The sequence below is a fragment of the Aspergillus glaucus genome (assembly GCF_001890805.1).
Source record: "Aspergillus glaucus CBS 516.65 unplaced genomic scaffold ASPGLscaffold_3, whole genome shotgun sequence".
Taxonomy (NCBI): Eukaryota; Fungi; Ascomycota; class Eurotiomycetes; order Eurotiales; family Aspergillaceae; genus Aspergillus; species Aspergillus glaucus.
Window position 1 is genome coordinate 711,299 of NW_019170455.1, and position 26,776 is coordinate 738,074.

Consider the following 26,776-nt stretch of genomic DNA (forward strand, 5'->3'; position numbering starts at 1 on the left):
GTATGTGATGGTCATATCAAGTCACGGGGATGTGATTGTTGAATATGCGGATCGGGACCAGGATGGGCTCCCTTCTGCGTCGTCTATATCTCGGTGGCTAGTCGCCAGTGAGGACTTGATACACAACAGTCCTTATTTCCGGGCTTTGCTTGATCCGAATAAATTCTCTGAGGGGAGGGATTTCATGAAGCAAAAGGCAGACTTGATTGCTGTAGCTGCAGAATCAAGGACAAATGATGATGGAGATGCAACAGATCCATTGTCGATGTTATCACCATTATTGTCCTCTGATGCGGACGCATTAAGGGCAATCCCTACTCTCAGCCTCTCAGTGGACGAAGTCACCCAGCGCCTTGGTGTAAACACCATTGAGCTCTTCCTCAGGGTCCTATCCTACCCGTCTCTGGGAAACACGCAAAAGCGCGTTTTCAATAATGCACTGAAACCACTTCCTCCATCTGTCATCGCCAGACTAATCCACCTTGCGGATACGTTTAATTCCCCACAGGTTGTCCGAGAAGCGCTTAAAAGATCGGGATATGCGTATGGAAAGGGGAGGGTTTCGGTGACGAAGTTCAATCAGTCGTTGTTGAAAATGAGCGAGGATCGTATTCGACATATTATATACATTGCGCACTTTCTCGATGAACCAACTGTTTATCAGGTCATGACGCATACATTGGTTGTGCTTGGATCAAAGTATTGGATTAATGGAGTTGAAGCTCCTTCGGATCCTGAAGATGGTACTTTTCGGTGGCAGTACTTCGCGGATGGTCTCGAAGGTATCCATCCTCAATCCTCTCGAACCCCTGTTTTTCTACGGGTATTAACAGTTTTGCAGAAGAACTATTCCACAGACGCCAATACGTCCTTAACACAATCACAGATCTTCAAGCCTACTTCCTGCGCGCTTACGGTGCCCTCGAAGAAACAACCGGCCCCAAACCATCAACTACAAACCACCCCGTAACAGTACCCGCAACATCGACAACAATCCGTCCTCGCGAATTCCAATGTCGTTGCGGAATGGGCAACTCCAACGCTTGCGATGCGTTCCATCTAGGACAAATGGTCCGATTTTTTGCGCTCCGCACGAAGACAATTTTCTTGGGATCGAGTCTTCTTGATCCGGATTTTACGGTGGATTCTGATGATGAGGGTGTACCACAAACTACGGTGTCAGCCGGACCACCAGCTGACATAACAGCAATCATCGCCTCCATAAAACAATTCCCAGACTACCAAATCGACCCCAACCACACAGGCTGCGGTGTCAGACGACGCATCATCCCTTCCCTGGATTGTGTTGAGCGGTTTGTTGGTGATGGCAGGGGTTTACTAGGTGTCTCGCTACGACAAGAGAATAATAGAGTGCCGCTTTCTGCAAGATCGTGGACGAATCGATCCCTGAGACGAGCGCAGCAAGTCGATGTACGTCTCTCGAGAATTAGTGGGATACATTACTCGCCTCCGTCCTCGGAGCGCACTGCCTCTCAGGAAGAAGATGCGCGGTTATTCTTTACCGCGAAGAAACGGCATTGGGAGGCTTAGGGTCCCCCGGAGCTTCTGGGTCAGCTCCTGGATTACATTCGATTAACGTCACCTTACTTCTCATCTTTTGTCGTTTTGGAGCATCCTCCCGTCTTTGTTCCTCTTCCTTTCCAATTGTTGACACGATGACGATGATATGGTATGATAACGGTCCGGGCTTCCGCTCGTTCCATCATTATTTGTATTTGGCATTGCGCGTCCTTGGAAGATTTGACTTCTTGGCTTGAGTGGATTGGAGTGGGCTGGCATTGACCGTATCGAGGTTAAGGTCAAGGCTCGGGCTGGTGTACTAGTTTGGTCACTGCATGATGTACATGGAACGAAGTACATATATCTGCATTTTTGTTTAGTATATAGGATGGGATGAATATCCCGGGATTAGATAGGGGGTGTATATAGAGACGATTTAATGTGATGTATGTATTAACACCAGAAGACAGATAGATATAAGAGTGTCGATATACGTCTTTGTGTAGATGGTCGTATAAGACTCGTCTTGTTTCATTCTGTACATTAGAGTAGGACAAATCAGAATTGCGGGAGCCAAACAGATAAACAATTCTTTTTTGTTTTCCTCTCTGCCTTTTTAATTGGAAACAAACGGTGTTAGTTCAAGATTTTCTGTTATATCTGATATATAAAATGATGTCGTCGAATGCACGGTGCAATATAAATATAGAAATGAAGAAGGGCAAAAAAGAGAAATAGACAAAAAAAGACAGAAATGAACCTTCCTGATGATAAGTGACAATCTTATGCAAATCCAACAATGCAGTCTGTGCCTGTCCTGTCTATATGGTCTTCAGTCTGGATAATTCCCAACCTTTATTGCAACATAAGAAGGATGATGAAAAGCCTTAGCAAATCGGATCACCCCAAAAATACCCCAAATCGAGATCAACATTCGTCCCATTAGGAAAAAACGACCCCGTCATCTGCCCCGTAGCCGAATCATACGGAAAATAACCCTCATACCCATTTCGACCAGGCGCCGTCCCCTTCTCGGGCTTCATAAACCCCAACAACTCCGGCGGCTCCAGCCCATACGACGCCAGCGTCGCAAGCGGACTGCCACCAGACTGATCCTGGTCCATAGGCGAACAAGTAATAGAATCCAGCTCCGCGGCAAGATTCTCCGCAGCCGCCGCGCTCGCCGCAGAAGTAGTAGCGTCGAAGCTAGCCTCCGGCGAGGCCTCTGCGGTTGAGTCGCCGGAGCAGGGGAGATCGCTCATGTCGACACCGATGTGGGGAGCGAGGCGACGCAGGAAGCCGTCGCAGAGTTTCCAGGCTCGTTCAGCGGCGAGGCTGGTTTTGGACATGGTGGAGAGCCATTCGACTGCTTTTCTGGCTGCTTTGGAGACGGTGGAGGATTTTTCGGGGACGTGCTGCGAGTGGAAGGAGAGTTCGAGGAGGAGGACTGTTGTTGCTTGCATTAGGAAGTGGAGAATGCACCACCATGGGCACATTTTATATAGGAGGGGTGTGTCGGAGGTTTCGGGGAAGAGGGTTAGCATGTGGCAGGCTGACTCGACGCATTCTGCTGCGGTTTTGCTGCAGAAGTCGTATGCTTTGTCACCTTGGGGGCGGATTGAGTCCAGGCGGCAGAGGCACGGCCTTGTGATGCCAATTTTGGTACTGTAGAAGAGAAATGCGAGACTCATCTTTTGGCTTGTGGGGCACTGCGATGTCTGCGTAGATGTGAAATCGTACGGAGCAGGCAGGTTCATGAACCAGGAGTCAATCTCGAGCATTAGACTCTGGATGGCGAACTCGGTGCTAGCCCAAGGTGCGCGCACTGCTTCAGGGCTATAGAGCTTGTTCGTCATCCGCTTAGCAATGGACGTCAATGTCGTCAAATGCAGGAAATACAGCGACATGCAAGGCGGAAGACTCTTTATGTACTCATTTCCACTGTTATCCGAGTCCTTGGGATTAGCTGTGGCCGCTGGATCGTTGGTATTGCAATCCAGTGAAGCCTTTAGGCTTGAGGTGCTGGAATTAACAGCAATACGGGCCAATTGGCTAGGTCCTCCTCTGTTCGGGCTGCTAATCAGGCGAGAAACTTCTTCTTTCTGAAAATCGGTTTCATCGAAAGGAACGGGCAGGGGCGTCGTGCAAGTACTCTCGACGATGCAAGAAGGCCGTCCCGTCAGAACACTCAGAAGGTGCTCAACGGTGTACAAAGACCACCAGACGCGGTATCTTATTTCTTTAGAAGTGTCTGAAGTGCAGTCACCTACATTCCGTAGATGTAATCCAAGAGCAAAAGCACCCTGGATGGCACTCCCAGTCAACTTCCAAGATCTAGGCCAAGAATGTCAGCGTCAGATGATGAATGAAAGATACGCAGAACCCACCGATTGACATGGCCCGATGCCAATAAATAGAAAGCAGCCAGTCCTTCGACCTGTAACTGCTGCAGATCCGGATGTTGAAACAGCTGGCCCTCCATACTCAGAGCTCTGGCCCTGCAGAAATATATATGATGATCATCTTCATTTCCCTTCCAGCTTGCATCAGTAAGATGGGCATATTTAGCCGCGACTGCAAAAACCAGGTTCAAGATTGAAAGCCATTTATTGCCTGGCTTCAAAGATGGTCGATTGAAGAACACCTGAAACTGGGAGGCAAATGTCGAAATGCCTATTATGGGGAAAGAAGGGTGAACTGAAGCCAAGTAGACATTGAAGAGCTTCGTTGCAATGTCTCGCGACGGAACCTCGTACATATCAACTTGCTCAGTCGCTGGTATGTCAAGGTCGTCAATGTAGTAATTTGACGAAGCTACCCATTGGTCATTCTTCCCCTCAGCCTTTGGCGTCAAGGTAGGGGAAGGCAATCCCGTGCTATCAGCCATATCAGGGTCACATGCATCGTATTCTTGACTGATTTCTCCGCTCAGCTTTTGTAGCCAGTTTATCTCGGAGCTCTTGCCAATAAATCCAGTGGCACGCGCGGTCTCGTCTCTGTTGAAGTCTTCCTCTGTATGAGCCATGACTTCGAAAGGCCCAACAGATGAGGACCGCGAAGGCGATTCAGAGCCAGAGTTCCATGGAAGTAGCTTCAGATCTCCGGACGCAGCGTCGTCTGACTGCATGTTCATATCGGAGGATGCTTCCTGTGCCCACTTAGGAAAGGCATACTCGAGTGTATGAAAGGGGTTTATGGCATACCACGTTCAAGGCGATGCTCATCAATTGCTCATCCGAGACGCCAAAACGGCTACTCAGTTTCCGGATCACATCCTCATAGGCCTGTACTTTGGCTGATAGACTGGCTAGTTGTCTTTGGAGGTAGCCATATATGTTAGTCCGACACACTTGCTCTAACTGGCAATAGAAGAATCTCACCTCTTAGATTTCTCCCGTTTACCATCTGTATAGCAGCATATAATCCCGGCTTCTCGGCAATTTCGACAGCCAGACTTGTCTCCAGTGCATTTTGTTTTCCTTTGTCTGCACGATTCGCACGCTCGACGAACATGGCGGCGATGAAACCTTCCTGGTGATGTGAAAGCAGACTCTGCACCTTCAGCAAGTCTTGGTATGGCCATCTTTCCAGTACCCAAGCGGTCTGCATCGTTCCCTGTCAGGTGTGGTAAGGGATTGTCCTACACATACAATTTCAATTAGCTTCTGTTGATGGAAAGAAGGGTGTAGTAGAAAGCTCGCTTACCATACGCGGGGTCTCCGTATCAGCGTAAGGCAACTTGAACAATGTTGGCTGCTCTGCCCAAGACGGGAACGGTAAATTGCTCATTGTGTCGATATTTGTTGCGAATTGTGAAGAAAAAGGACACTGTAAACGCATTAGCCGTTTCTCAGCACAATTGCTCCGTGGAGAAGCTTTGTTCACCTCAACAATTCGGCACTGTATGGGGAGGTTTCAAGCTAGTAACATTATGTCAGATATACCTAACACAGAGCACTATGGAGCTTCTCTCACCGTTCATAGAGGAAATGCTGCTGCATCCCCACAGAGGCAGTCAAGAAGATGTGTTAGGTGGAGTATGAATTGAGTATCCCAAGACACCGGAATTGTGGGGGACTATTGATTGATTGAGAGCTGCAAAAGACTGGGGAAAGTTGATGGTGAAGGGGAGAAACTGAAAGTATAAGCTGAATTGAGAATCAATGGAAAGCTCAAGGATTATGCATTGTATAAGGCCGGAACTCAAGTGCGAGTGGGGAATGAGCGCCCCGGAAGTCTTCCCATGGGCACTCGAGCCTATGAGAAGTAGAACCTTCAATTAAGGAACCTGAACCAAATGAATTGCAATTCGGGGATCGGGGATCAGACGATTTGCAGCTAACCCCGAAGATTGACAATTCCCCATCAGAGTCACCGGGGCCATATGCTCTAGTGGCAAGTATTAATATACCCATCATGTTTAGGATTTTGCCTCTATAGCAAACGATGATGTCCTTAGAGTCTCTTAGACGGACTTAACCGCTTCCGGTGCTTATACTTTGTCGGTTATCCCCGACATGTTAGGAAAGGGCTCATGGCTTTGGTAGAGATTCAAGAAGATGAGACCTCGTGTGTTACCATGGGAGTTTCAAGCTGGGGAGGTCTTGGGAGTATGGCCAGAACGCAAGCGAAGGCCCATCTCTGGATACCCCGTACTTGCAATCTCCTAGTTGAATGCCTGACATCTATCCGGGGCATTATGCAATTATGCAGGCATCTACAGATCCTTTTGTGCACCCCGGGACTCAAGCATATAGAGTCGTGTGTATACCGTGGCAGCTTAGCGAATCGAGCGTAATCCAAGCCTCTGCCAAGGGAATCTGTGATCAGTTTTGGTGTCAGTCTCTTTGGGCCGTGCCGTCAACAACGCCTCCGCCAACTCATCAAATTGACGTGAGACGGAGTGGCGCGGTGATTGAAGCTGAGCCTACTATGCATACCCCGGACTTCCTTAGCTACAAGGACAGCTCCGTTATCGGGCCTAGCTATCCAGCCACCACTTGGACAGTGCGTAGACGATCCATGGTGAGCGATCGAGGCACGAAGGTCTAGAATGAGGAGTGACATAGTGCCTGGCAAGCTTAGCTGCTGGCAGCCAGCTCTCTCCGCTATTCAGGTCCGTGGTTCTCTTCCACATAGGGAGGAGGCGACGGAAGGATAATCTTGACGTGCCTTCATTACGCCCAAATGATCAGGACGAGTCGTCCGACTCGGATGTGTGAGATCTTGGCAATGCTGCCCATCAAATATGAGAGAGGTGGAAAGAGAAGTGAAGGCTTTAGAAAGTAGGCGTTGAGGAAGTTGGAGGTGGGTTGCTGGAGGTGGGTTGCTGTCAGTGCCGGTGCGTCATTCCCATTGGTTGCTTTCGGGTCCGCGTTGATCTTAGTACAATAGGACCATGTGCCTGAGTTTATTTGGTAGCTCCGTTTGGTTATGTCGGATAAATATACCACTCTGGACTGCAGAAGAAAATATCTTGAAATAAGAAGAATGATATCTAAAGCTTCAGTAAAACACCTAAGAAAACAAAACAATGGCCCTGGCCGGAATGAAGAAGCAGAAGAGAAATCACAGTAGCCACAAATCGCAAGTCCGAACATCATTAGTTATTCTATACAGCTCAGGAATAAATTACTCGATCGTGTAGCCTTCTGCAACGCTCTTAACTTCCTTGGAGAAGCCAGTGCTTTCACCTTCCATCTCTAGTAGAGCAACGTTTGTAACGTCGACCTCGACGAAAGGCTTGGCCTTGGTGAACCGCACGTTCATTGGGAAGTAGTCAGTCTCGTCACCGCCGTCAGCGGACTCGAACTCGAAACTGCCAGACGCATTGTTCTCATCCACAGTGCCAATATTCCAGTCCAAGCTATCCCCGGAAACTTCATACGCTGCATCAAAGCTGGACACGGCGGGCTCGGCTGCGCCGTACGGGATCGTGACGACGACGTCACGCAAGCTATCGGAGCCAGTAAGCTCGTACTCAACCGTAACGGTGGTCGAGTCGGAGCCCTTGTTCACCCAGACCGTGAATGTGATAGGAAGAATGTCGGCATTGTCCGAACCGGAACTGGCGACACGCCAGCGCAAGACGCCGATCGCGTTGTTGGCGGGGAACCGCTTGGATGTGTCCTTTAACTGGATCGTGGATGAATTGGTAAAGGCAGCCTTGTCAACGTTCGGGTGGGTGCGGAATTGAGCGCCATGTGTAGGGGTGGCGAGAAGGTCGAGTCTAAGCTTCGTGAAAGATGGATCGGTGATACGGAGTTGGAGGTCACCCTTGACTTCAAAGGATCTCAATGCGCCCTCTCGAGTAAGCGCGGCGGAAATGGTCTCGGCAATGGTAACGGAGACTGGTTCTCGGTCTGCAGACAGGGAAGCACGGGCGGATGGTGCCTTGTCGACCACAGGGGTTGAGGCTTGCGGAGTCACCAAGGGGCTCGATTCTTCGGCTTCAGGACCCAGGTCACCGCGAATCTTCTCGTAGATATCTGTGTTCTTCTTGCCGAGTTGCATTCCTTTTCCGCGGGTGGGAAGGGGCCTGGATTCGATCTACATTAGTCACGATGGCCAAAAAGAAGCGCTGTCTAGGGGTGCATACTTGGCAAACGTCTTCTTCTTCTCTGCTTCGTAGGAATCATAGGTATCGGGCACAGCAGGGCGCGATGGAGGACTATAGACGGGATAAGATGGAGTTCTTGGTGTGGCGGTACGACCAGTGCGCGCTGCCTCCTTCCGTTGCATCTCCAGTTGTTTTGCCTTCCTCTTGCGCTCTTCACTGGCCTCGAGCTCTTTGTTCTGCAAAGCAAGTCAGTCTTGCCCCACGACAAATGAAACCAACCCCCATGCATAAACATACCCTCTCAATGATCTCTTGTATTCTCTCCTCGTGACTTTCCATTTCCAGGAAGGTTTTGATCTGAGATAGGGTCAGGTTCTCCCTGTAGCCCAATGTCACCAATTCGTCAAACGCGCTGAGCAACTCGAAGGCATTGCGCAAGATTTCCCTCTCGTCCAGGCTTTTACAGATGCTGGTGGTCACTTGGGCAAACAAATGAAGACTGTCAATGTCTTGGAGGATGTTCGATTGGCGGTTGGTGATAAGGACGATGTACAGCTCATCGAGCGGCTGGTAGACGAAGCGCACATTGTCTTGTTCGACGATCGTGTGTTGAGTTCCCGAATCAGCCAGCTTGGGGAAGGATGCGAGCAAGGCTTCAATTCTAGAACGAGCGATTTCCCGGAATTGGCGTGAAAGTACTGCCTTACCCCCACGGGTGCATATCGACGCTGCGAGAACGACCTGTTTGTTGTGGGTGGTGGTCAGCGTAAATTCAAGGGAATACCAAAATTGAAAGACAAACCATGGCTCTGGATAGTTAAAGATCGGATATCAATGATTATAACAGAAAATAGCACGCTCTTCTGGACGTGAGAGGGTGGTCAGGTTGTCTGCTCGAAGCCAGATGGTCTCCCGCGGAGTCGCTTGCTGTTCTCTTTCGTCTCCGTTGGCACGTGCACCGGCGCTATCCCCTCGCTTACCACAGCACAAGCAGGAGCCCGTCGGTCTCTCAACCTCCTCCGTTACTCTACCATACCTGTTTCCTATCAACTTCATAGGTAAAAAAGGGCCTTATTGTCGCTCTTTCTTTCTTTATATCGCTTTGCCCTTTTCTGGGTTTCCACTCTTCTGCGCGTTGCCACTGTTGTCGCCCTGGCACGGTGTGGGAACGCCACTGAAACTTTTTACGCGTACCTGTCGCTCACCTATCTATTGATGCTTTTTTGCCATGACAACAGCTCCTTCAATAGCATTTCCCACTATGGAAGTTCCTACTGCAGATGATACAATGGAGATGGCTTCGCCTCTTCCAGGGCACGCTGATGATTTCGACATTGACCTCGATGTCATGGAAGACCAAGCCTCGAACGCGGATAAGGACATGATGGGCGCAGACGATTATCCGGATGAGTCCATCGAGATAGAATACACCCGAGATGGAGCGAACGATGCGGATATGATGGACGATGTCGCTGAACCGGCCATGGTCGACGCTGATGACCAATATCCGGAAACGAACGATAACGTCGAGATGCAGTATTCAGCGGACGAGACATACGAAGCAGAAATGTTAGAAGATGACTACGATGAGGACATCGACGTTCCCATGCCCAAGTCGGATGAGCAAGGCCCAACAACTGCCCAGAATGATATTGGCCAGAAACCGGAGTTTGAAATAGAACCCCCACAAACGAACGATGTTATTCAAGGAGAAAGCAAGAAACCTGCCTTGGAAACCCATGTGGAACCCACGGAGGAACATGTGACTGAACCTACCGAGGCACCACACACGGAACAGGAACAGCGCGATCACCCTGAATCTGAACACGTTCAAGAGGCCGGACCTCAGCCGGACAGCTCGGATCCTTTGGATGATAATCTTCCTGAGACTAACCAGACAGAGCGGGATGCTGTGCAAAGTGCGCAACCCGATCTTGATAAAGATGGCCCGACGGATTCAAAGCAACCTGAAGAAGGTGCCGGTGAAGCAACCGAAGCCCAGTCACCCCTTGATCAGCCTAAGGAGCAAGAGGTGGAACCAACAGCAGTACAAGATACTGAGCAGCCCAAGGAGAAAGAGCAAGGAGCCGACATGAACGGGCATGTAGCTTTGCACCCCGTGAAAGTCTATTACCAGGATAATGAGGTCTCTCTGTTTCCCCCTCGGGAAGGTGATTTATCTGAAACATTTTTCCTCGAGGATGAGAGTCTTGCCTACGAGAACTTTGGGAAGCTTTTTGAATCTTTCCGTGAAGTTCTTCGGGAGCATATTGGAGAAAATGATGTTCTAGTCGTAGATATTGACGCTCTGAACATTCAGCTAATAGAGGTACGTGGCCCTATTTTATACATAATTGGACTGTTCCCGATGCTAAATTGCCTGTGCAGGATTCCTTACACTCGTCCAAGGTGACATTACGTCAAATCATCAATGTATATCTACATCTTTGCGACAACGAAAGCATTGGTGAACCGGAATCCTTATACATTACGCTGAGCACGAAGCTGACCACTTCCGCGGCTATATCTGAACTTGCCGCTGCGGCGAATGAAGGCAAAGGGCTTTCCGAAATCTTCTCTTGGGATGAATATGACGAAGTAGAGCCACTCTCAGCAGGGCCTGATGCTGAGCCTGATGCTGAGCCTCAACATGATCCCGAATTCCAACACCAAGCCCCGGAAGAGTCCCAAGAGCCTCGGATATTTCAAGAACATGAGGAACATGAAGAACCTGCAGAACACGTCGCAGACCTTGAGGCTCCAGGGCGCGAAGAGCCTGAGGTGGTTGAAGAACAAGAAAAGGCTGAAGCATCAGACGAACGACAGATAAACGAAGCTGCCGAAGCTACTCAAGTTCCCGAGCAGGATGCCGCAGAGCACAAGGAAGCTCATAACCACGAACTCCAACCTGAGCTTACCAACGACGCCGAGCCCGCTGTCCATGAGGGAGCTCATGTCGAGCAAGAAAACCAGGAACAAGAAGATGACAAGCTTGCTCCCAATCAGCCTGGCGAGGAAGTTGAGAAGGCTGCCCTCCCTGAAAAGGGTGAGGATGAGGAATATGGAGAGATTGATGAAGGGGAGTACGAGGACGATGTTCAGGAATATCACGACCCTGAGCTCGAATATCAAGATCACCCTTCTAACGACAGGTCATATGACTCGGAAGAGCAGAAGACGGAGTCTACTGCCACTATTGCCCCCTTGCCTGCAACGGACAGACAGCAAGACGTTGAGCAGTCTGCTGATGTCGCTGAGGCAGATGGTGACCTTGTTGAATACGATGAAGTCGAAGGCACGGGGGGGGAGGATTACCCCAACGATAACACTAATCTAGATGCGCCGGAGCATGACGAGTACTCCGAGGAGCCAGGATACAACAATGTCGACGGTGCGTATGATGAACAGAATGCCGAGGAGCCACGCGAAGAGCCTTCGTCAAAGACCCATGACGCAAGTGATGGGGATGAAGACCAAGACCGTACTCCGCAAGAAGAAGTCGCCGACGAAGCCTTCCAAGGTAATGAGGATGCCGTGCATGGTCAACCTGAGGATGGCGTTTCGGATTCAGCACAAAATGACGCTCGGGCTACTCCAGAGCCTGCGGATGAACTGCTCGGAATTGCGGAAAGCGTGATGGGCAGCCCGTCTAAAAACGCCAAGGACAACAACGAAACCGCAGATTCTGGTGAAGTCTTGGATAATGACGCTGAGTATGTCTCATCAGCAACTGCCGGTGAAGGTGTCGAAGAAGTCACCTTTGATGGCAACGATGATGAATTCTTCAACCTGGATTTCGACGATGAAGCTGGCCCGGAGACGAATGTTTCTGATGCGGTGGCCGACCACAACGTCTCTACCAAACGTACACGCGATCCCGAGGATGAAACTGATTTGACCGAAACTACCCCGGATGCCAAACGCACGCGATCCTCGTGAACGTTGCGGTTCTATGCTTGTGACGTTTCCATGTATCCCGGCAATGCCATGATCTTTCGATCGGCATTCCAAAACGAGTCACTAAATCACCATCAGAGCGGTGTTTGCTCCTGCACGGAGACAGCTCCCCGCTCCAGCAGTACTAACCGTGAACCCAGTCTAGCGGTTCGATATGGAAGCATTAAAATGTCGAGTCAGGTACGTGGTCCCTATCCCCTTTTACTCTTTCCAGTATTACCCCATCATCTGAGTGGAGGTGTTTGGCAACATTCATCTCGCTCTCTTATCATCTGCCATCTAGAGGCGGATGCCAACCAGGTTTGTATATGAAGATTCTTCTTTTTCTCGTCACTGTTTTTATGTCTTGGGAATTTGTGATACCTTTTTGTGCTTGGGTTCTGGCGTTTATGCGTCTATGGTGCGTATTTTCATTTAACCCATCTGGTTTTGTTGTTTCTTTTGATAGCATCGGTGGCGTCGTGACAGTTCTATTCTTGTTGTGGTTTGGTTGTTGCTTTTTCTCTTTCTTCCTGGACTTTCCCCGGATAGTATCCCACTCGTGTCCTGGTTTGCTTACGGGCGCCAATCTTCTTTGGTATCCGAGGAGTAGGGCATGATGGATATTATGCTGTGAAGAGCCCTAGGGTCCTTCTTGGCAGCCGGACTTGACAGGCTACTGTTCTCCCGTGTTTAGTTAGCTATTTACTGATAGTTGGTGGGTTTTCTGTTTCTGTACACTTTCGAGATGATTACGGGATGTTTCTTATTCCTTTTGGGGAGTATAATGGGGACTATATTAGTCGTGAGGTCGATTAATAGCTAGAACGACCTGGGAAAAATATCAAAAGTTTCATTGGGCTTCTTGTGCTATAGTTTTGTTTCGTTACCGTTTCTAATAAGTAACGCTTGCTTTGGTTCTCAAATTCAAGCGGTCTTCATTCCGCCCTGTCTGATCAGGATTGAAGTCAAAGTAGTAATGACCCGGTAATCAGGGGAAGAACTACAACCAAGGAATCAACCTACTAGTTAAGGACCATAGGTTGATAGAGCTGTCTGTGGCTACGTGGCTGAACGGCTGTGGCTGAAGAGTCCTACCGGAAACAGATGGCGAGGAATTATTATTAGCAATTGTCGATGAAACGCCGATCGCAGACTTGCGGGCGCACTTTCGGGTCCGTCCACAGGAAGGGGAATAGGTTAGCGAAATGAAATGGCGGATGAAACAATGCAGAAAGTTGTGTGCTGATGATGTATGAGAGCATAATTTAATTAAAGCACACACATGGCGGAACTATGGCCAGATACATACAAGTACGGGGTAATAGCGTAGTGGTAGTGATACAGCGATTCGCTCCTGTTCTGTCCTTTACAAGTACTCCGTAGTATTCTTTGTATTCTTTGTCTGTTCTTGCCCCTACCGATTCCGGAATACTTCACTTGTACGGATGCAATCGAATATCCGTCCCTGGTTGTGCCTTACTTACGCGTTCTGCCACAGCCTCTCCATCGCCGCTCATCTTTTCTCCTCCTCATCTATTCTTTTTTGCCTCGTTTCAACTGCTTATTCGGCCGTAGCGCACGTGGACAGAGATCCTGTGACTGACTGATCCGACCGGCGTCTGGCAGACTTCTTTTTGTGTCATTTCTTGTTTGACTTGTTTTCTCTTTCTTCTTTTCCCCTCCTCCAGGCAGGCCTCGCTTTATCGCTCGCTATAACCAATTCCCCCCTTGCACAACACCACGCTCTTTCTATTGCTCTTTTCAGTGTTTTTATTGCTTTAAATAAACCAGCTGCATTCGATTGACCGCAGAATAATCGTGGACAGGATCCAATATCTGCAATAATAATCGCTGCGGTTGTGTTGTCCTGTGCCTGTCCCGGACTTCCGCGCGTTCGCTCCCCAGATGCTTGGCTAGATTCCCAGCCGGCCTTTCCCAACCATCCATTCATCGAGTTTCCCGTCTTCTCGCTTTTCACTTCTTTACTTTCTACCACACCTTCTGCCATTGCTGGAATATTGGAGTTATCCGACACAGGGAGCAGTCAGCTCCTACGTATTAATGGAAATGCTTTCAGAAAAGTATTGTGTTCCCCCAGTCCCCGCCAATTCCACCCTACGTTGCCAGCGCTTTCATTGTCGGTCCCATGTGCTGACCGGTGTTTGTTTCCTTGGGTTTATAGGTACATCGGCCTTATAATGGCCATTTTATCAACAATGGCTATAGGTATGTGGTGTTGTGCATGTTCCTAATCGTTCCGAATCGTCTGTTGACCGGATCCCAGGCACCAGCTTTGTTATCACGAAGAAGGTTCGTCGCTTCGCATTCGATCCTCGCGCACATGTTCCCTCCCGATCACCATGACCGCAATTCCCGATTCGGCGCATCGATATTCTATACAATGGGCAAGACTGATCGTGTACGGTGTCTAGGGTTTGATGCAAGCCAGCGAACGACATGGATTTGAAGGCGAAGGGTTCTCATATCTAAAGAGTCCCGTCTGGTGGGGTGGTGTTATTACACGTACGGAAAGCTTTGTTTGCTATGGCAGTGGCCGCAAAAGAGTATGCTGACAGGTGTCTTATAGTGGCCATTGGAGAAATCGCAAACTTCGCCGCTTATGCATTCGCCCCCGCGATCCTTGTCACACCGTTGGGTGCCCTGAGTGTTTTGATCGGGTGAGGACTACACAATGCGGATGCTGCTGCAGAGGTCTTGGTCGCTAACATCGTTTGTACGATAGGGCCGTTCTCGGGTCGTATTTCCTCCAGGAGAGGTTGGGTACATTAGGCAAGCTGGGTTGCGCAATGTGTTTGCTTGGATCAGTCGTGATCGTTCTCCATGCGCCTCCGGACAAACCTGTCGAGAGAATTGACGAGATCCTTCACTATGCTCTTCAGCCAGGTATGCTCCTTTATTTTAGCGAGCGCATTGCAAAAGAATGCCGTTGACACATTTCCCCTAGGATTCCTTTCCTATTGCCTTGCGGTGGCCATCTTCTCGACCGTCATGATCTACCGGATAGGACCGTTATACGGAAAGAAGAACCCGCTCATTTATATCTCTATCTGCTCGACTGTTGGCTCCGTCTCGGTCATGTCTGTCAAGGCCTTCGGTATTGCCTTGAAGCTTACATTGGGAGGCCACAACCAGTTCACTCAGCCCTCGACCTACGTCTTTGCCATCGTCACCGGGTTCTGCATTCTGACGCAGATGAACTATTTCAACAAGGCATTGAATCAGTTCTCTACTTCGATGTAAGCGAAACGAAGAAAAGCCGGCAGGAAGGAGGAAACACAATGCTAATGTTTGACACAACAGCGTCAACCCTCTGTACTACGTAACGTTTACTACCGCCACGCTGTGCGCCTCGTTTATCCTATTCAAAGGCTTCAACACCACAGATGCCGTGAACACCATCTCTCTGCTCTGTGGATTCCTGATCATCTTTTCCGGTGTCTACCTTTTGAACCTCTCGCGACACGATCCCGACGGGCGGCATTTGCTTAACAAGGTTGATGACGAAGCCGTACCCACCGATGCAATTGCGAGTTACCAGACCCGACGCTCTATGCAATCCCGCCGCAGCAACGAACCTCATCGCCGCAGTTCGTCCAGCCTCGCCACCTTTGTGAACGGCCATGGGGACCGAGAAGGTCTCATGAGCTCGTACGATGTCGAGAATCAGGCCTATAATTTAGCCGACTTGGCCGAGGAGAGCGATGGGGAGCCAGGCCCAACCTACAAGCAAAGCCAGGATACTGGACGGTCAGGCAAATTGGCCCAGAGCTAGTCACGATACGAATTTTCTTTTCTCGTTATTTCCTATGATTCACCACCTCTATCTTTCCGCCTTACGATAAAATCCAGTTTATTGATGCTTCTTCCCGCTTTTCCTTTGGGGTATTCCGTTTCTTGTCTTTGTTTACCTCTTCGCATTTGACTTTTTTGGATGCAATTGTATTTCTACTTGGAATGAATGGGATAGGAGCAAGAGATGTCATGAATGATTTTAGGCGTGGTTTGGATTTCGATTCGATTGTTGCACCCTTGATGTGACAACTATTTGCGACGCGCAATGCCTGAGACACAAAAATCCGCTTTGTATATATGTACCAGAGACCTCAAACCTTTGAATAGATTTTTTTTTTGTGTAGACATTTTTGTCTGTTTCAAGCAATAGTCTTCAATAGTCTTAGTCAATAGTCTTAGGGGGTCTTATCGGTTGTTCGCCCCGCGGTGCAATTCTCGGCCCGCCAGCTATGATGTCGGAGATGCCTACGGAGGCACCAGGAGCAGGCATGTCGCTGCAAACACACCACGCACTTCTGTTCGCAACAGCTATGCAGTCCATGCTACTGCAAATTCTATTAACGTTTCTCAACTGTGCAGGTTAACGAAACAGAAAAAGCTACAAGCAAGAAGATCCCCTACCTCGAAGCCTCTCCTCTCCATCTCCACCGGATTCGATATGCCGGGCTTGATCCGGAAACTACTCATTTTCGCGGCTGTAGACGGCCTCATTCTCCAGCCGTATGGGAATGGCTCGCGACATAACGGCGGCAATAATGACTCTTCATCAATCCGCATCGAGTACAAGACGAGCAAGATCTCCTCATTTCCGGCATCGGCGTTGTCGGATGAGATTGAGGGGAAGCAGCAGGATGCTGGGTTAGAGGCTTATGGATTAGTTGGTATGTGGTCCTTATACTCATTACTGACCCGATTGGCAAGGTTGAAATTGATTCTAATTCTCTGGGATTGGTTTAGGTCTCCTATCCGTTGCACCGTACTCCTTCCTCATCCCGATCACTCAACGGCAACAAGTCGCCCAGATCCAGGGAAACCCGATCTACGCCGTTAAAAATATCGCCCTGATTCCTACGTCGTCGCACGCAGACGCCGTCCGTGCAATTGCCCAAGCCAAGGAACATCTCTTGAAGGATGGGGCCAGTGACCTTGAGACCGAGGACGATGATGACGATGGCAGCAGTATAGCAGACACAGACACGGATGCAGGCGAGGATATCAGTAACACGGTGCCGGATTTGGACTCTCATCATACTGCAGGGCCATCAGCGCATGCACGAGGTCGGAGTATCACTAGTATTGCTGAAGATGTGCTTGGGAAGAATGTGCGGTTTGGTAGGTTCGCGGCGAGCTGGTTGTCTAGGAAGACCTTGGGACTACCTGGGTTTGGGACAGTGGATCGTGATACAACGGAGATGTTACTTGGGAAAGACAGTCGTTCGGTAAATGATACTCCTGAGGGTCAATCTGTGGTCGACAAGGAAGCGAAACCCGAGGAAGAGACAACTCTGGATGAGAAAGAGCAGACCCCATTGCCAGAGGCTAGGGTTTTGCAATCGTCCGACCATATGGTGGAGTTGCTGCCCAAGTTGCTCCGTTACGTGAAGCTGTTGTTTGCTTCTTCGCAGAACTTCTTCTTCTCGTATGATTATGATATTACACGGCATATTGGGGCTCAGGAGCCGCGCAATGGTCATCGTCCATTGCATACGGTTGTGGATCCATTGGTAAGCCGCATTGACTTATCCCCCCGGCTTATTACTATGGAGGCTAACTCTTAGGCTATAGTACTTTTGGAATAAGCACCTCATTTCCCCATTTATCGACATTGATGCCCATAACTATGCTCTGCCATTGATGCAGGGATTCGTCGGCCAGCGAGAATTCACAGTAGCGGCCCCTGAGCCTCCATCTCCAGAAACGGAGAAAGGGTCAGAGGAAAGCACAGAAGGCCAGATCTTGGGAAACAAGGAGGAAACCAAAGAACTAGAACCTGAGGCTCATAAACGTGATTTTCTTCTTACCCTGATCTCTCGACGGTCAATCAAACGGCCTGGCCTACGATATCTTCGCCGTGGTGTCGACGACGACGGAAATACTGCCAATACCGTGGAGACAGAGCAGATCCTCTCTGTTCCTGATTGTGATTCTTCCAGGAATGTCTATACGTATCTCCAAGTGCGCGGGTCTATTCCGCTGTATTTCTCTCAGTCGCCATATGCGTTTAAGCCAGTGCCGGTCCTTCATAATTCGACTCAGACGAACCAGGTCGCTTTTGAGAGACATTTCCGGGATATGAGTCGGCGATACGGAAAAGTTCAGGCAGTTTCGCTTATTGACAAGCAGGCTGGAGAGTTGAAGGTCGGCGAACAGTATGAGAAATATGCCCAGACTTTGAATGAGTCTGGAGGAATTGATGGTACGCCGCTTGGTCTGGAATGGTTTGATTTCCACAATGAATGTCGTGGCATGAAGTTTGAGAATGTGAGCCGTCTTGTACAACGACTGGACACGACTCTGGATGAGTTCGGTTATGCTGCCGTGCAAGATAACCAGGTCCGCCAGGGCCAGACGGGCATTATCCGGACGAACTGCATGGATTGTCTGGATCGTACGGGCGTTGCGCAATCTGCCTTCGGCCAATGGGCTTTGGAACGTCAATTGAAGAAAGAAGGCATCGACGTGGACCTTGGCGGTAATTCAGCCTCGCAATGGTTCAATACACTCTGGGCAGATAACGGAGATGCTATCTCGAAACAATACTCGTCCACCGCAGCCCTGAAAGGTGACTATACACGAACCCGGAAGCGTGATTACCGTGGTGCGCTAAACGACCTCGGCCTGACACTATCTCGGTACTTCAACAACATCGTCAACGACTACTTCTCTCAAGCTTGCATTGACTACCTCCTTGGAAATGTCTCGACACAGGTTTTCCCCGAATTCGCCATGGAAATGCAAACCGCAGACCCAGGTATCTCGATGCAGAAACTGCGCCAGAACGCCATCGATACAAGCTGCAAGATCGTCATCAGCGAGCAATCCGAGGAGTTCCTCGGTGGATGGACGATGCTCAGTCCGCGACAACCGAATACACTACGGACATTGCCGTTCGAAGAATCAGTCATGCTTCTCACTGATGCCGCGGTCTACAACTGCCGCTTTGACTGGGACACCGACAAAGTCACTTCTTTTGAACGAATTGACCTAGAGTCCATCTCCCGCATCAACTACGGCACGTATATCACCTCCGTCTTGACAGATAGCCAAGTCGACGAGCGCAGCAATGTCGGTCTGGTAATCGTCTATCGCAAGGGAGAAGATAGTGCGAATATCCGCCGCGTGAACACTAGAACCGTTCAGACTCAGATTGATCCCGGCACTCTCGAACCACCTCCTCCCACGGCCGCTGCTACTAGTAACGATGAATGGGACATAGCTTCATGGTTTACAGGCAACAAACAACCAGCCACCCGCTTTTTAGCGTTTAAGGCGCTTCCTCTTCATAACTCGGTTACGGAGAGCATAGCCGCGAGACGGGGATCCGCGACAGTTACCGAGACCGATTGGGTACGGTGTATCTGTGAGGAAATTGAGCGTGCCACGCGAGCTAGACAACCTAGCGATCAACAGCAGAAGCAGGATAAGGAGGGAGATGAAGATGGACAGGAGCGACAGCTAGTGGAAAAAACAGACATCGTCTCATTGGAAGAGGCGAAGAAGAGGACGGGAATTCTGGAGCATTTGATTTACGATTTGAAGAAGTTTGTTTGGGCTTAGGTGCATTGTCCGCTTGACTTATTGGGTTTGGCTTTCTTGGCTTATAAAATTGATTAGGGAATTTGTATATACCATTTGTTTTCTTGGATAGTTAATGTTACTTTCTTCTTTATTGTTTTAACTCTTGGGTTTGGGAGATATGTTTATGCACGTAAGGCAGTTAGCTTAGGTCATAAAGCTCTAATGCATAAAAAATGATACCGCAAAGCGTTAGTGGTGTAGCGGCTAGCATTAGTGCCTTCCAAGCACTAGATCTGGGTTCGACTCCCAGCTAACGCATCTTTTTTTTTTTTTTCCTTTCCTTTTTTTGCCTTTTGGTATATATACATTTGTCGACTTTCCCCCATTTGATGTTCGTAGGCTTTTTTTTTTTTTTTTTTTTTTTTTTTTTTTTTTTTTTTTTTTTTTTTTTTTTTGTTGTCATTTTGACGAACTAATTTGTACAATTCCCTTTCGAATGCTTTGCTCTCGAACCAGGCAGAACCCGGTACTGAGTATACATATCCCCTGCCGCATTGCAAGCGTGTACGATCGTAGGTGTCGAATATAGGGCTCCGGTCTACTCGACTGGGCTGTACTTGAGCTATGGTTATAGCTCAACGTACCGCTATGAACAAGGGGTGAATGAAGGCTGGGTGAATGTCTAGCACACTTGCTCTCTTCTACGGTAGATTGAATGACGAGTGACCCAGTTCTCGTCTTTTCTCCATTCAAATACGAATTGAGCACTCCATCTTAGAACTTGGCACCACAAGCATCTTTGTTACATACTTGAGGCCTAGATATCTCATATGGCTTGAATAATTGAACATCTTGGATCATGTTGTATTCAACGTTCAGCTCGTCCAGGTCGATCGCGAAAACATCAAAACGACTAGCCCAGGCACGAGCTGAATACCGTTGCTGTCTGAATCTGGACAGCGCCAGAGAGATAGAGTTTAAGGAATTCATAGCGTGGTTACCCTCACTATCTCGACACTTGCTGTATTTGCACGCATAAGAAAAACCTGATCACCTCAAATCAGCGACAATGTGTGGTACTTGACATTGCGGGCCTTTTTGCAATGTCTTCAAAAGTTTTACCTGCATGGCTTCACCCCATCTTGCATGGTCTGTCGTGGGCAATCAACATCGACGGCTGGTGCCTCGCAGTGACGGAAAACCTCGTGGCTAATGCTTATTTATGGTCTGCGGCATGGCCATTGCTGTTGAGCAGCTCAAACGGCAATACATTGTCTTAACAATGAATAATTTGGCTGGGAATAGCTCACGACCTGGAAATCAGGTCTGCTTGCTTTTTTGCAAAATGTCATGGAAGTTGGTTTGATCATCCTATGCGTCAATATGCACGTACACTTGGGAATTATGAAGTGGGCGCGGAAGGTCCACAACCTGAGCAAATACCCTGGCAAGCCAATAGCCACTATGAGACAGCTTGCTGTAATGCCCGCCTCCCGCCTGTGGTGTGGATTTTTTTGCCTTGCTGATTACTCAGAGAAGAAACTAAACTGGGGCTGCAATACTAACTGGGAAGCCATGCAAGTTCAAACCGGTGGCACTCCCCAGGACCTGGGCTGCAACCATTGCCAGAAAGGCCATGGATTGTTCCAGAGCTGCATGGTTATGGAGGGGAAGCACAAGGGATCATGTGCGATGGAGTCTACGTTTGTGCCAAAGTATCTTGTTTTGTGCTCCTGCTTAATTTGATCTTGATCGCCACAACAGCTGGACTCATCTGCAAAGCTCACAAGAGCGAACTCGCGTATGAAAGGGAAAATCCTGATATTCAAAGATATGCTGACTCCATTATTGGCACGATTGGTTGTTGAAGTCGCGTCTTTCCCGGATGCACCGCAACACCTTACCCCAAAAAGTCAGTTCTACCCCAATCCGTGGCGAAGACTTCAAGGGCGTCCTATGACTCATACACTCTGCCAAGCGCGATCAAGACAGCACCTACATTGATCCTCACGGCACCACAAGCTCCTGAACGGCGGCCGATTGGACAGCACAGCTCATGATACGACTGGTTGAGATCAACAGCATCGAAGGAGAACTTCATGTGGCGTGTCATACAGCTGGTTAATTCATGACAAGGGTCGAGGGTGAGGTCAAGCAATTCATACCAGACGGGTATCCCTACTTGTTCCTTAACCCTATATTCACCCCTCCCCTATTCTACCTCGTTTTACTCGACAGCATGTCCGACCAACACGAGAACGTCGTTCCCCAGATTATCGAGCCACGTTTCCGGCTAGCTAGATCCTATGGGGCTGACAGACAAGGATAACCCATTCTCCGTTTCCACGACTCGGTCTACTTTGATATAGCAGCCAAAGAGCCCAACTGTAGAATTTGCAAGTCAAATACCGCCATTGCGGTTATTGATGAAACGGAAAATACACCCGCAAGACCCAGAGCGCCTCTAATAGGGGTTCCCGCTATAGAGAACGGTCAGGTTAAAGCCTATACGGCGATTACCGATCTGTCTTTGGAAAATATCGATTTTACGCATACGTTTATCAATTATACGATTAGCTATTCGGACAGGGCGATGGGACCGCAATTCTATGCGAGCAATGCCAAACTACTGCAGAGAAAATACAGGCTCAAGCAAAGAAAGTCACCCTTGGCAGTACTATAGCAGTCCGGTTAAAGTAGAGCATGTTACTTTACCAGATGTCATGACTGTTGAGACTATGATCACCTTTCTGGATATAACCTGGTTCAGATATAAACAAAGAACTTTTGGGCATGGGTTGCTTTACCACAATGAGAGTTACAAATGCTGCACATATTTACAGAGTACAGGACGGGACTTATGGTTCGGGATAGAAGGAATTGATGGGATTTTAAAGCCATTACTTCTGGACTGGCGGGGGGAAAAAAAAGAAAGGCAAAAATACAATGCGTTAGCTGGGAGTCGAACCCAGATCTAGTGCTTGGAAGGCACTAATGCTAGCCGCTACACCACTAACGCCAGGCTTGTGATTAGTCATATATTAGTGGATAGTAAACTAGAAATCAATAATGTAAAATTACATTTACAGAATTCGGAGTCTACGAGACCAGACAGTACGGAGTAGCAAAAGGAAAATAAACCAAAATATTCAACTCCCTCACTCATATTATGATACAATTAAAGGAATGCATCAATATGTGGATGTCGAGCTGCCAGGGGCGTAATGCGCCGCTAATGCTTGGTGTATCGGGTATACTCTGTACAGGTAGGCTACGCACCACAGAACAGCCATTCCAAACAAAGGTGAGCATCCTTGACGGGGTCGATCCAGAAGGGCAAAAATACTGTAGTTTCGTCGCTTCTTTTCTTCTTTGGGCAAATGTAAACCCCAAGGCTTGGAGAGACTCAAATTCATGATACAGGTTACCGTACATACACCCCTCACCGTAATCTTTAGTGGTGGCTCTCCTCTTCACTCGCTCCTCTTCGCACTCCCTCCTCCTGTTCGCTCTCTCTTCCTCTTCCTTCACCTCCCACCTCTTTTCTCTATAGGGTGTATTGCTGTCGGTTCTCCCGAAGCTCCCCCTTTTACCATTCAATTCATCTATTCTTTAATTGTTTGTCCTCTACACTAGTGACCGCCGTCAATCCTGGCAAATCCGACGTTGTTGGCATCTGTGGCCGTCCGTTCTAAACCTCCCCTCTACGTTTCATCCGTTCCTTTCGCGAGCCACCCCGAAGTCCTCTGAACCTGCGGTCTAGAGGCGATTATATACTTCGAATCCTCGGGTTTTATTTTCTTCTATCGCGATTTGACACACCTCTACTTTTTGGCGACATTTACCTCTTAGGAACCGTTGACCGCGGGGTTTCTTGTCCTACACACAATTTCAACTTTTTAAACTTTTTTTTTGTCGACCACCAACACCCTCCCTACACGCTGAACAATGGAGTGGCAACCACAACCAGAGCCATTGAGGCAGCTTGCCTGCTGTTTGAGGGATTCTCTGAACCCCTATAACAAGACAGCCCAGAAGCAGGCTGAACAAGTGAGTTGTTCCCAACCTCCGTGCACGCGCATTGCTTCCCCGTCCCCCACCTTTGCCTTGGACCCTTGAACGTTCAAAGAAGAATAATGCGGACTAATCTGTATTATCGTTCGTCTATAGATGCTAGTGCAAGCGACTTCCTCGCCCGATTATGTCAACTACATTACATTTCTGTTCTCCACCCCGCAAGACTCTTCGTCGTTGGGCATGGATGAAAAAACATGCAGCACGATACGGATCGCCGCCGCAATGAACGTCAAAACGAAGATCCGGATGGCATACCACACAATCTCTCAACAAAGCATGTCATATATCCGCTCCGCCACTCTTATCGGCCTCCGCGACAACGACCAACAAGTGCGCGCTTCAGCAGGTAGCATCATCACGGAGCTGCTCCAGCAGGCGGGACTTCTCGCATGGCCGGAAGTGCTGCAAGAGCTAATCGCACTCATGGACAATCCTTCGGGAGACGTTCCGATTGTGACCCAAGAAGCCGCCATGTCAGCCCTCGCCAAGGTCTGCGAGGACAACCACAAGATCCTCGACCGGGATTATGCTGGACAGCGTCCGTTGGATGTGATCATTCCCAAGCTGATGGAATTCACGTCGAATGAAAGCCCCAAGGTCCGAGCCATGGCGCTGGGTACCATCCACATCTTCCTTCCGCACCGACCTCAAGCCCTGATCTCTTCGATGGACTTCTTCCTGTCGCAGCTCTTCCAACTGGCCAACGACACCAGCACAGATGTGCGGCGCACTGTGTGCCAAACCTTTGCGCAGCTTGTGGACTTTGCTCCGGAGAAATTGATTCCCCATATCGAAGGCTTGGTCAGCTACATCATCTTGCAGCAGCGCAATCACGAGGACCCGGAACTTGCCCTTGATGCGGCGGAGTTCTGGCTAGTCGCTGGTGAGCAGGTGAGACTGCAGCAACCTTTGGCACCGCATATGCCTAGAGTTGTCCCCGTTCTCCTGGAGAGCATGGTGTACGACGAGGATGAAGTAATTCGGTTGATGAGTGAAGCAGACGACGCTGATGTTGAAGACCGCGAGGAGGAAATCAGACCTCAGTTTGCCAAGTCGAAAGCCTCCAGGTTGGACCCTTCGAAACAACCGGATGGGCAGGAAAATGGCAATGTCCCCGAGGAGGAGGACGATGACGACTTGAGCGATGGGGAGATCGAGGAGTCAGAATATGGTGATGACCCAGAAGACGAGTGGACATTGAGAAAGTGCTCTGCTGCTGCGCTGGACGTCTTCTCCAACGTCTACCACGAGCCTATCTTCGAGGTTATCCTGCCTTACCTGAAAGAGACCCTCCGTCACGACCAGTGGCCCCACCGGGAAGCTGCTGTCTTGACCCTCGGTGCAGTTGCGGATGGGTGCAATGATGCAGTCACCCCACACCTCCCAGAACTCGTTCCCTACCTCATTTCGTTGCTGGAAGACGCGCAGCCTGTGGTGCGACAGATCACTTGCTGGTGTCTTGGTCGGTACTCTGAGTGGGCATCGCACCTGGAAGATCCTTCGCAGAGGGCCCAATTCTTTGAGCCCATGATGGAAGGAATCCTGCGCAGGATGCTTGACAACAACAAGAAGGTGCAGGAGGCAGCTGCCTCTGCGTTTGCCAGTCTCGAGGAGAAGTCGGATGCCAACTTGATTCCCTACTGTGAACCTATCCTCCGACAATTTGTGCAGTGCTTCGGAAAGTACAAGTACCGCAACATGTATATTCTCTACGACTGTGTCCAGACGTTGGCGGAGTGCGTTATGGGAGAGTTGGCTAAGCCTAACCTTGTGGATATTCTCATGCCTGCTCTCATTGATCGCTACAACAAGGTTTCGGATCTGTCTCGAGAGCTCTTTCCTTTGCTGGAGTGCCTGGGGTACATTGCTGGCGCGTACGGTGACGCTTTTGCGCCGTTTGCGCTCCCACTTTTCCAGAGGTGCACCAAGATCATCTACGAGAACCTGCAGGAGTACGTGGCGTCTGTCAACAACCAAGCCATTGACGAACCCGACAAGGACTTTTTGGTCACCAGCTTGGATCTCCTGAGTGCCATCATCCAGGCTATCGATCCTCAGAAGAGCAGCGAATTGGTTGGCAACTCGCAGCCGCGGTTCTTCGACCTCCTCTGCTTCTGTATGGAGGACCCCAACTACGAGGTTCGCCAGTCATCGTATGCACTGTTGGGTGATTGTGCGATCAATATCTTCCCACAACTCGAGCAGTTCATTCCGAGCATCATGCCCATCTTGATCAAGCAGTTGGACCTTGACCTGATCAAGGATGACGACCGTCACACCGGCTTCAGCGTTCTGAACAACGCCTGCTGGTCCTGCGGTGAAATCGCAATCAACGAAAAGGCACCTTTGTCGCCGTACACCGACAAGCTGTACCAAGGACTGCTCGTGATCATTTCCAACGAAGAGATCATCGACTCGGTTAACGAGAACGCCGCAATGGCTCTTGGACGATTGGGAATTTGCTGCTCAGACCAGCTCGCCCCGCGACTCGGGGAGTACGCGAGTCCGTACCTGAAATCGATGGCCAAGATCGACTTTACGCGCGAAAAGGCATCTGCCTTTTTGGGTTTCAACCAAGCGGTCATGAAGAACCCGCAGGCGATGGAGTCTTGTCTTGGGGATTATTTCCAGGCCATTGCCTCATTCCCTACCAAGACGCTTAACCAGGAAGATTACCGTGACATTTTGACCTCGTTCCAACAGGTAGCCTTCCTCCCTTTCCTCACTTAAGCTATTAAGATGATTGTCTCTAACAAAGTATAGGTCCTGCAAGGCTACAAAAACATGATACCCAACTTCGACTCGTTCCTCTCGCAACTTTCGCCCCCTGCTGTTCAAAAACTTCGTACTGTATACCAGATTTAGATGTGCATCGGTTTCCAACATTCCGTGGCGAAAGGCGCTTCTTCATTGCATTTCTTTTCTTTCTATTTTGACTTGATCTTCTTTCCGGAATCAGTCGGGAATGGAGTGAATACTTGAAAATCTATTCTTGTCTATGTTTTTGTTATGATTCCTTTCTTTACTTTACTTCATGAACTGGCGTGTATTGCTTTTATTCACTTTCTTTCTTTCTTTCTTTCTTTCTTTCTTTCTTTCTTTTTTTTTTTTTTTTTTTTTTCTGCGAAA

The 26,776-nt window shown here is 49.1% G+C and overlaps 8 protein-coding genes and 2 non-coding genes across 10 annotated transcripts; 7 read left to right on the plus strand and 3 right to left on the minus strand.

Annotated features, from left to right (window-relative positions):
* Positions 1 to 7: 7 nt before the first annotated feature.
* On the plus strand, positions 8 to 1,551 carry ASPGLDRAFT_63896 (uncharacterized protein; the record flags this gene model as incomplete). Its single annotated transcript, XM_022548722.1, has 2 exons — positions 8 to 782; positions 842 to 1,551. The coding sequence occupies 2 exons, from the start codon at positions 8 to 10 to the stop codon at positions 1,549 to 1,551; spliced, it is 1,485 nt and encodes a 494-aa protein (XP_022404470.1).
* A 605-nt stretch (positions 1,552 to 2,156) lies between these two features.
* Positions 2,157 to 5,250, minus strand: ASPGLDRAFT_71994 (CeGAL family transcription factor). Its single transcript, XM_022549588.1, has 5 exons — positions 5,227 to 5,250; positions 4,902 to 5,161; positions 4,725 to 4,836; positions 3,909 to 4,669; positions 2,157 to 3,855 (listed from the first exon to the last, which is right to left on the minus strand). Exons 1-5 carry the CDS (start codon positions 5,227 to 5,229, stop codon positions 2,409 to 2,411), a joined length of 2,583 nt encoding a protein of 860 aa, XP_022404471.1. The 5' UTR covers positions 5,230 to 5,250; the 3' UTR covers positions 2,157 to 2,408.
* Positions 5,251 to 7,152: 1,902 nt separating this feature from the next.
* Positions 7,153 to 8,885, minus strand: ASPGLDRAFT_22604 (coatomer subunit delta; the record flags this gene model as incomplete). The annotated part of the gene is made up of 4 exons (XM_022543195.1): positions 7,153 to 8,059; positions 8,120 to 8,316; positions 8,378 to 8,821; positions 8,883 to 8,885. The coding sequence occupies 4 exons, from the start codon at positions 8,883 to 8,885 to the stop codon at positions 7,153 to 7,155; spliced, it is 1,551 nt and encodes a 516-aa protein (XP_022404472.1).
* Positions 8,886 to 9,308: 423 nt separating this feature from the next.
* Positions 9,309 to 12,019, plus strand: ASPGLDRAFT_63899 (uncharacterized protein; the record flags this gene model as incomplete). The annotated part of the gene is made up of 2 exons (XM_022548723.1): positions 9,309 to 10,409; positions 10,469 to 12,019. 2 exons carry the CDS (start codon positions 9,309 to 9,311, stop codon positions 12,017 to 12,019), a joined length of 2,652 nt encoding a protein of 883 aa, XP_022404473.1.
* A 2,216-nt stretch (positions 12,020 to 14,235) lies between these two features.
* On the plus strand, positions 14,236 to 15,812 carry ASPGLDRAFT_22606 (DUF803 domain membrane protein; the record flags this gene model as incomplete). Its single annotated transcript, XM_022543196.1, has 7 exons — positions 14,236 to 14,245; positions 14,304 to 14,329; positions 14,452 to 14,542; positions 14,607 to 14,697; positions 14,763 to 14,923; positions 14,985 to 15,276; positions 15,341 to 15,812. The coding sequence occupies 7 exons, from the start codon at positions 14,236 to 14,238 to the stop codon at positions 15,810 to 15,812; spliced, it is 1,143 nt and encodes a 380-aa protein (XP_022404474.1).
* A 599-nt stretch (positions 15,813 to 16,411) lies between these two features.
* Positions 16,412 to 19,703, plus strand: ASPGLDRAFT_42855 (SacI domain protein). Its single transcript, XM_022545685.1, has 3 exons — positions 16,412 to 16,713; positions 16,790 to 17,556; positions 17,618 to 19,703. The coding sequence occupies exons 1-3, from the start codon at positions 16,491 to 16,493 to the stop codon at positions 19,607 to 19,609; spliced, it is 2,982 nt and encodes a 993-aa protein (XP_022404475.1). The 5' UTR covers positions 16,412 to 16,490; the 3' UTR covers positions 19,610 to 19,703.
* A 113-nt stretch (positions 19,704 to 19,816) lies between these two features.
* Positions 19,817 to 19,888, plus strand: ASPGLDRAFT_t23. The gene has a single exon. It is a non-coding gene; the product is annotated as a tRNA-Gly (tRNA).
* An 852-nt stretch (positions 19,889 to 20,740) lies between these two features.
* ASPGLDRAFT_994284 (uncharacterized protein) lies at positions 20,741 to 21,371 on the plus strand. Its single transcript, XM_022550637.1, has one exon. It carries the CDS (start codon positions 20,921 to 20,923, stop codon positions 21,314 to 21,316), a length of 396 nt encoding a protein of 131 aa, XP_022404476.1. The 5' UTR covers positions 20,741 to 20,920; the 3' UTR covers positions 21,317 to 21,371.
* A 1,146-nt stretch (positions 21,372 to 22,517) lies between these two features.
* Positions 22,518 to 22,589, minus strand: ASPGLDRAFT_t36. The gene has a single exon. It is a non-coding gene; the product is annotated as a tRNA-Gly (tRNA).
* Positions 22,590 to 23,107: 518 nt separating this feature from the next.
* Positions 23,108 to 26,768, plus strand: ASPGLDRAFT_42856 (putative importin beta-2 subunit). Its single transcript, XM_022545686.1, has 3 exons — positions 23,108 to 23,620; positions 23,741 to 26,350; positions 26,411 to 26,768. The coding sequence occupies exons 1-3, from the start codon at positions 23,519 to 23,521 to the stop codon at positions 26,510 to 26,512; spliced, it is 2,814 nt and encodes a 937-aa protein (XP_022404477.1). The 5' UTR covers positions 23,108 to 23,518; the 3' UTR covers positions 26,513 to 26,768.
* Positions 26,769 to 26,776: the final 8 nt, after the last annotated feature.

Bases quoted from the DNA above. Each gene is read 5' to 3' on its own strand.
- ASPGLDRAFT_71994 (XM_022549588.1), bottom strand. The intron at 4,837-4,901 runs GTGAGATTCTTC...CTACCTCCAAAG, and splicing joins AAACGGGAGAAATCTAAGAG to ACAACTAGCCAGTCTATCAG. The intron at 4,670-4,724 runs GTATGCCATAAA...AAGTGGGCACAG, and splicing joins TGAGCATCGCCTTGAACGTG to GAAGCATCCTCCGATATGAA.
- ASPGLDRAFT_42855 (XM_022545685.1), top strand. From the start codon at position 16,491: ATGCCGGGCTTGATCCGGAAACTACTCATTTTCGCGGCTGTAGACGGC. The intron at 16,714-16,789 runs GTATGTGGTCCT...GGATTGGTTTAG, and splicing joins AGAGGCTTATGGATTAGTTG to GTCTCCTATCCGTTGCACCG. The intron at 17,557-17,617 runs GTAAGCCGCATT...CTTAGGCTATAG, and splicing joins ATACGGTTGTGGATCCATTG to TACTTTTGGAATAAGCACCT.
- ASPGLDRAFT_994284 (XM_022550637.1), top strand. From the start codon at position 20,921: ATGGAAGTTGGTTTGATCATCCTATGCGTCAATATGCACGTACACTTG.
- ASPGLDRAFT_42856 (XM_022545686.1), top strand. From the start codon at position 23,519: ATGGAGTGGCAACCACAACCAGAGCCATTGAGGCAGCTTGCCTGCTGT. The intron at 23,621-23,740 runs GTGAGTTGTTCC...GTTCGTCTATAG, and splicing joins CCCAGAAGCAGGCTGAACAA to ATGCTAGTGCAAGCGACTTC. The intron at 26,351-26,410 runs GTAGCCTTCCTC...AACAAAGTATAG, and splicing joins TTTTGACCTCGTTCCAACAG to GTCCTGCAAGGCTACAAAAA.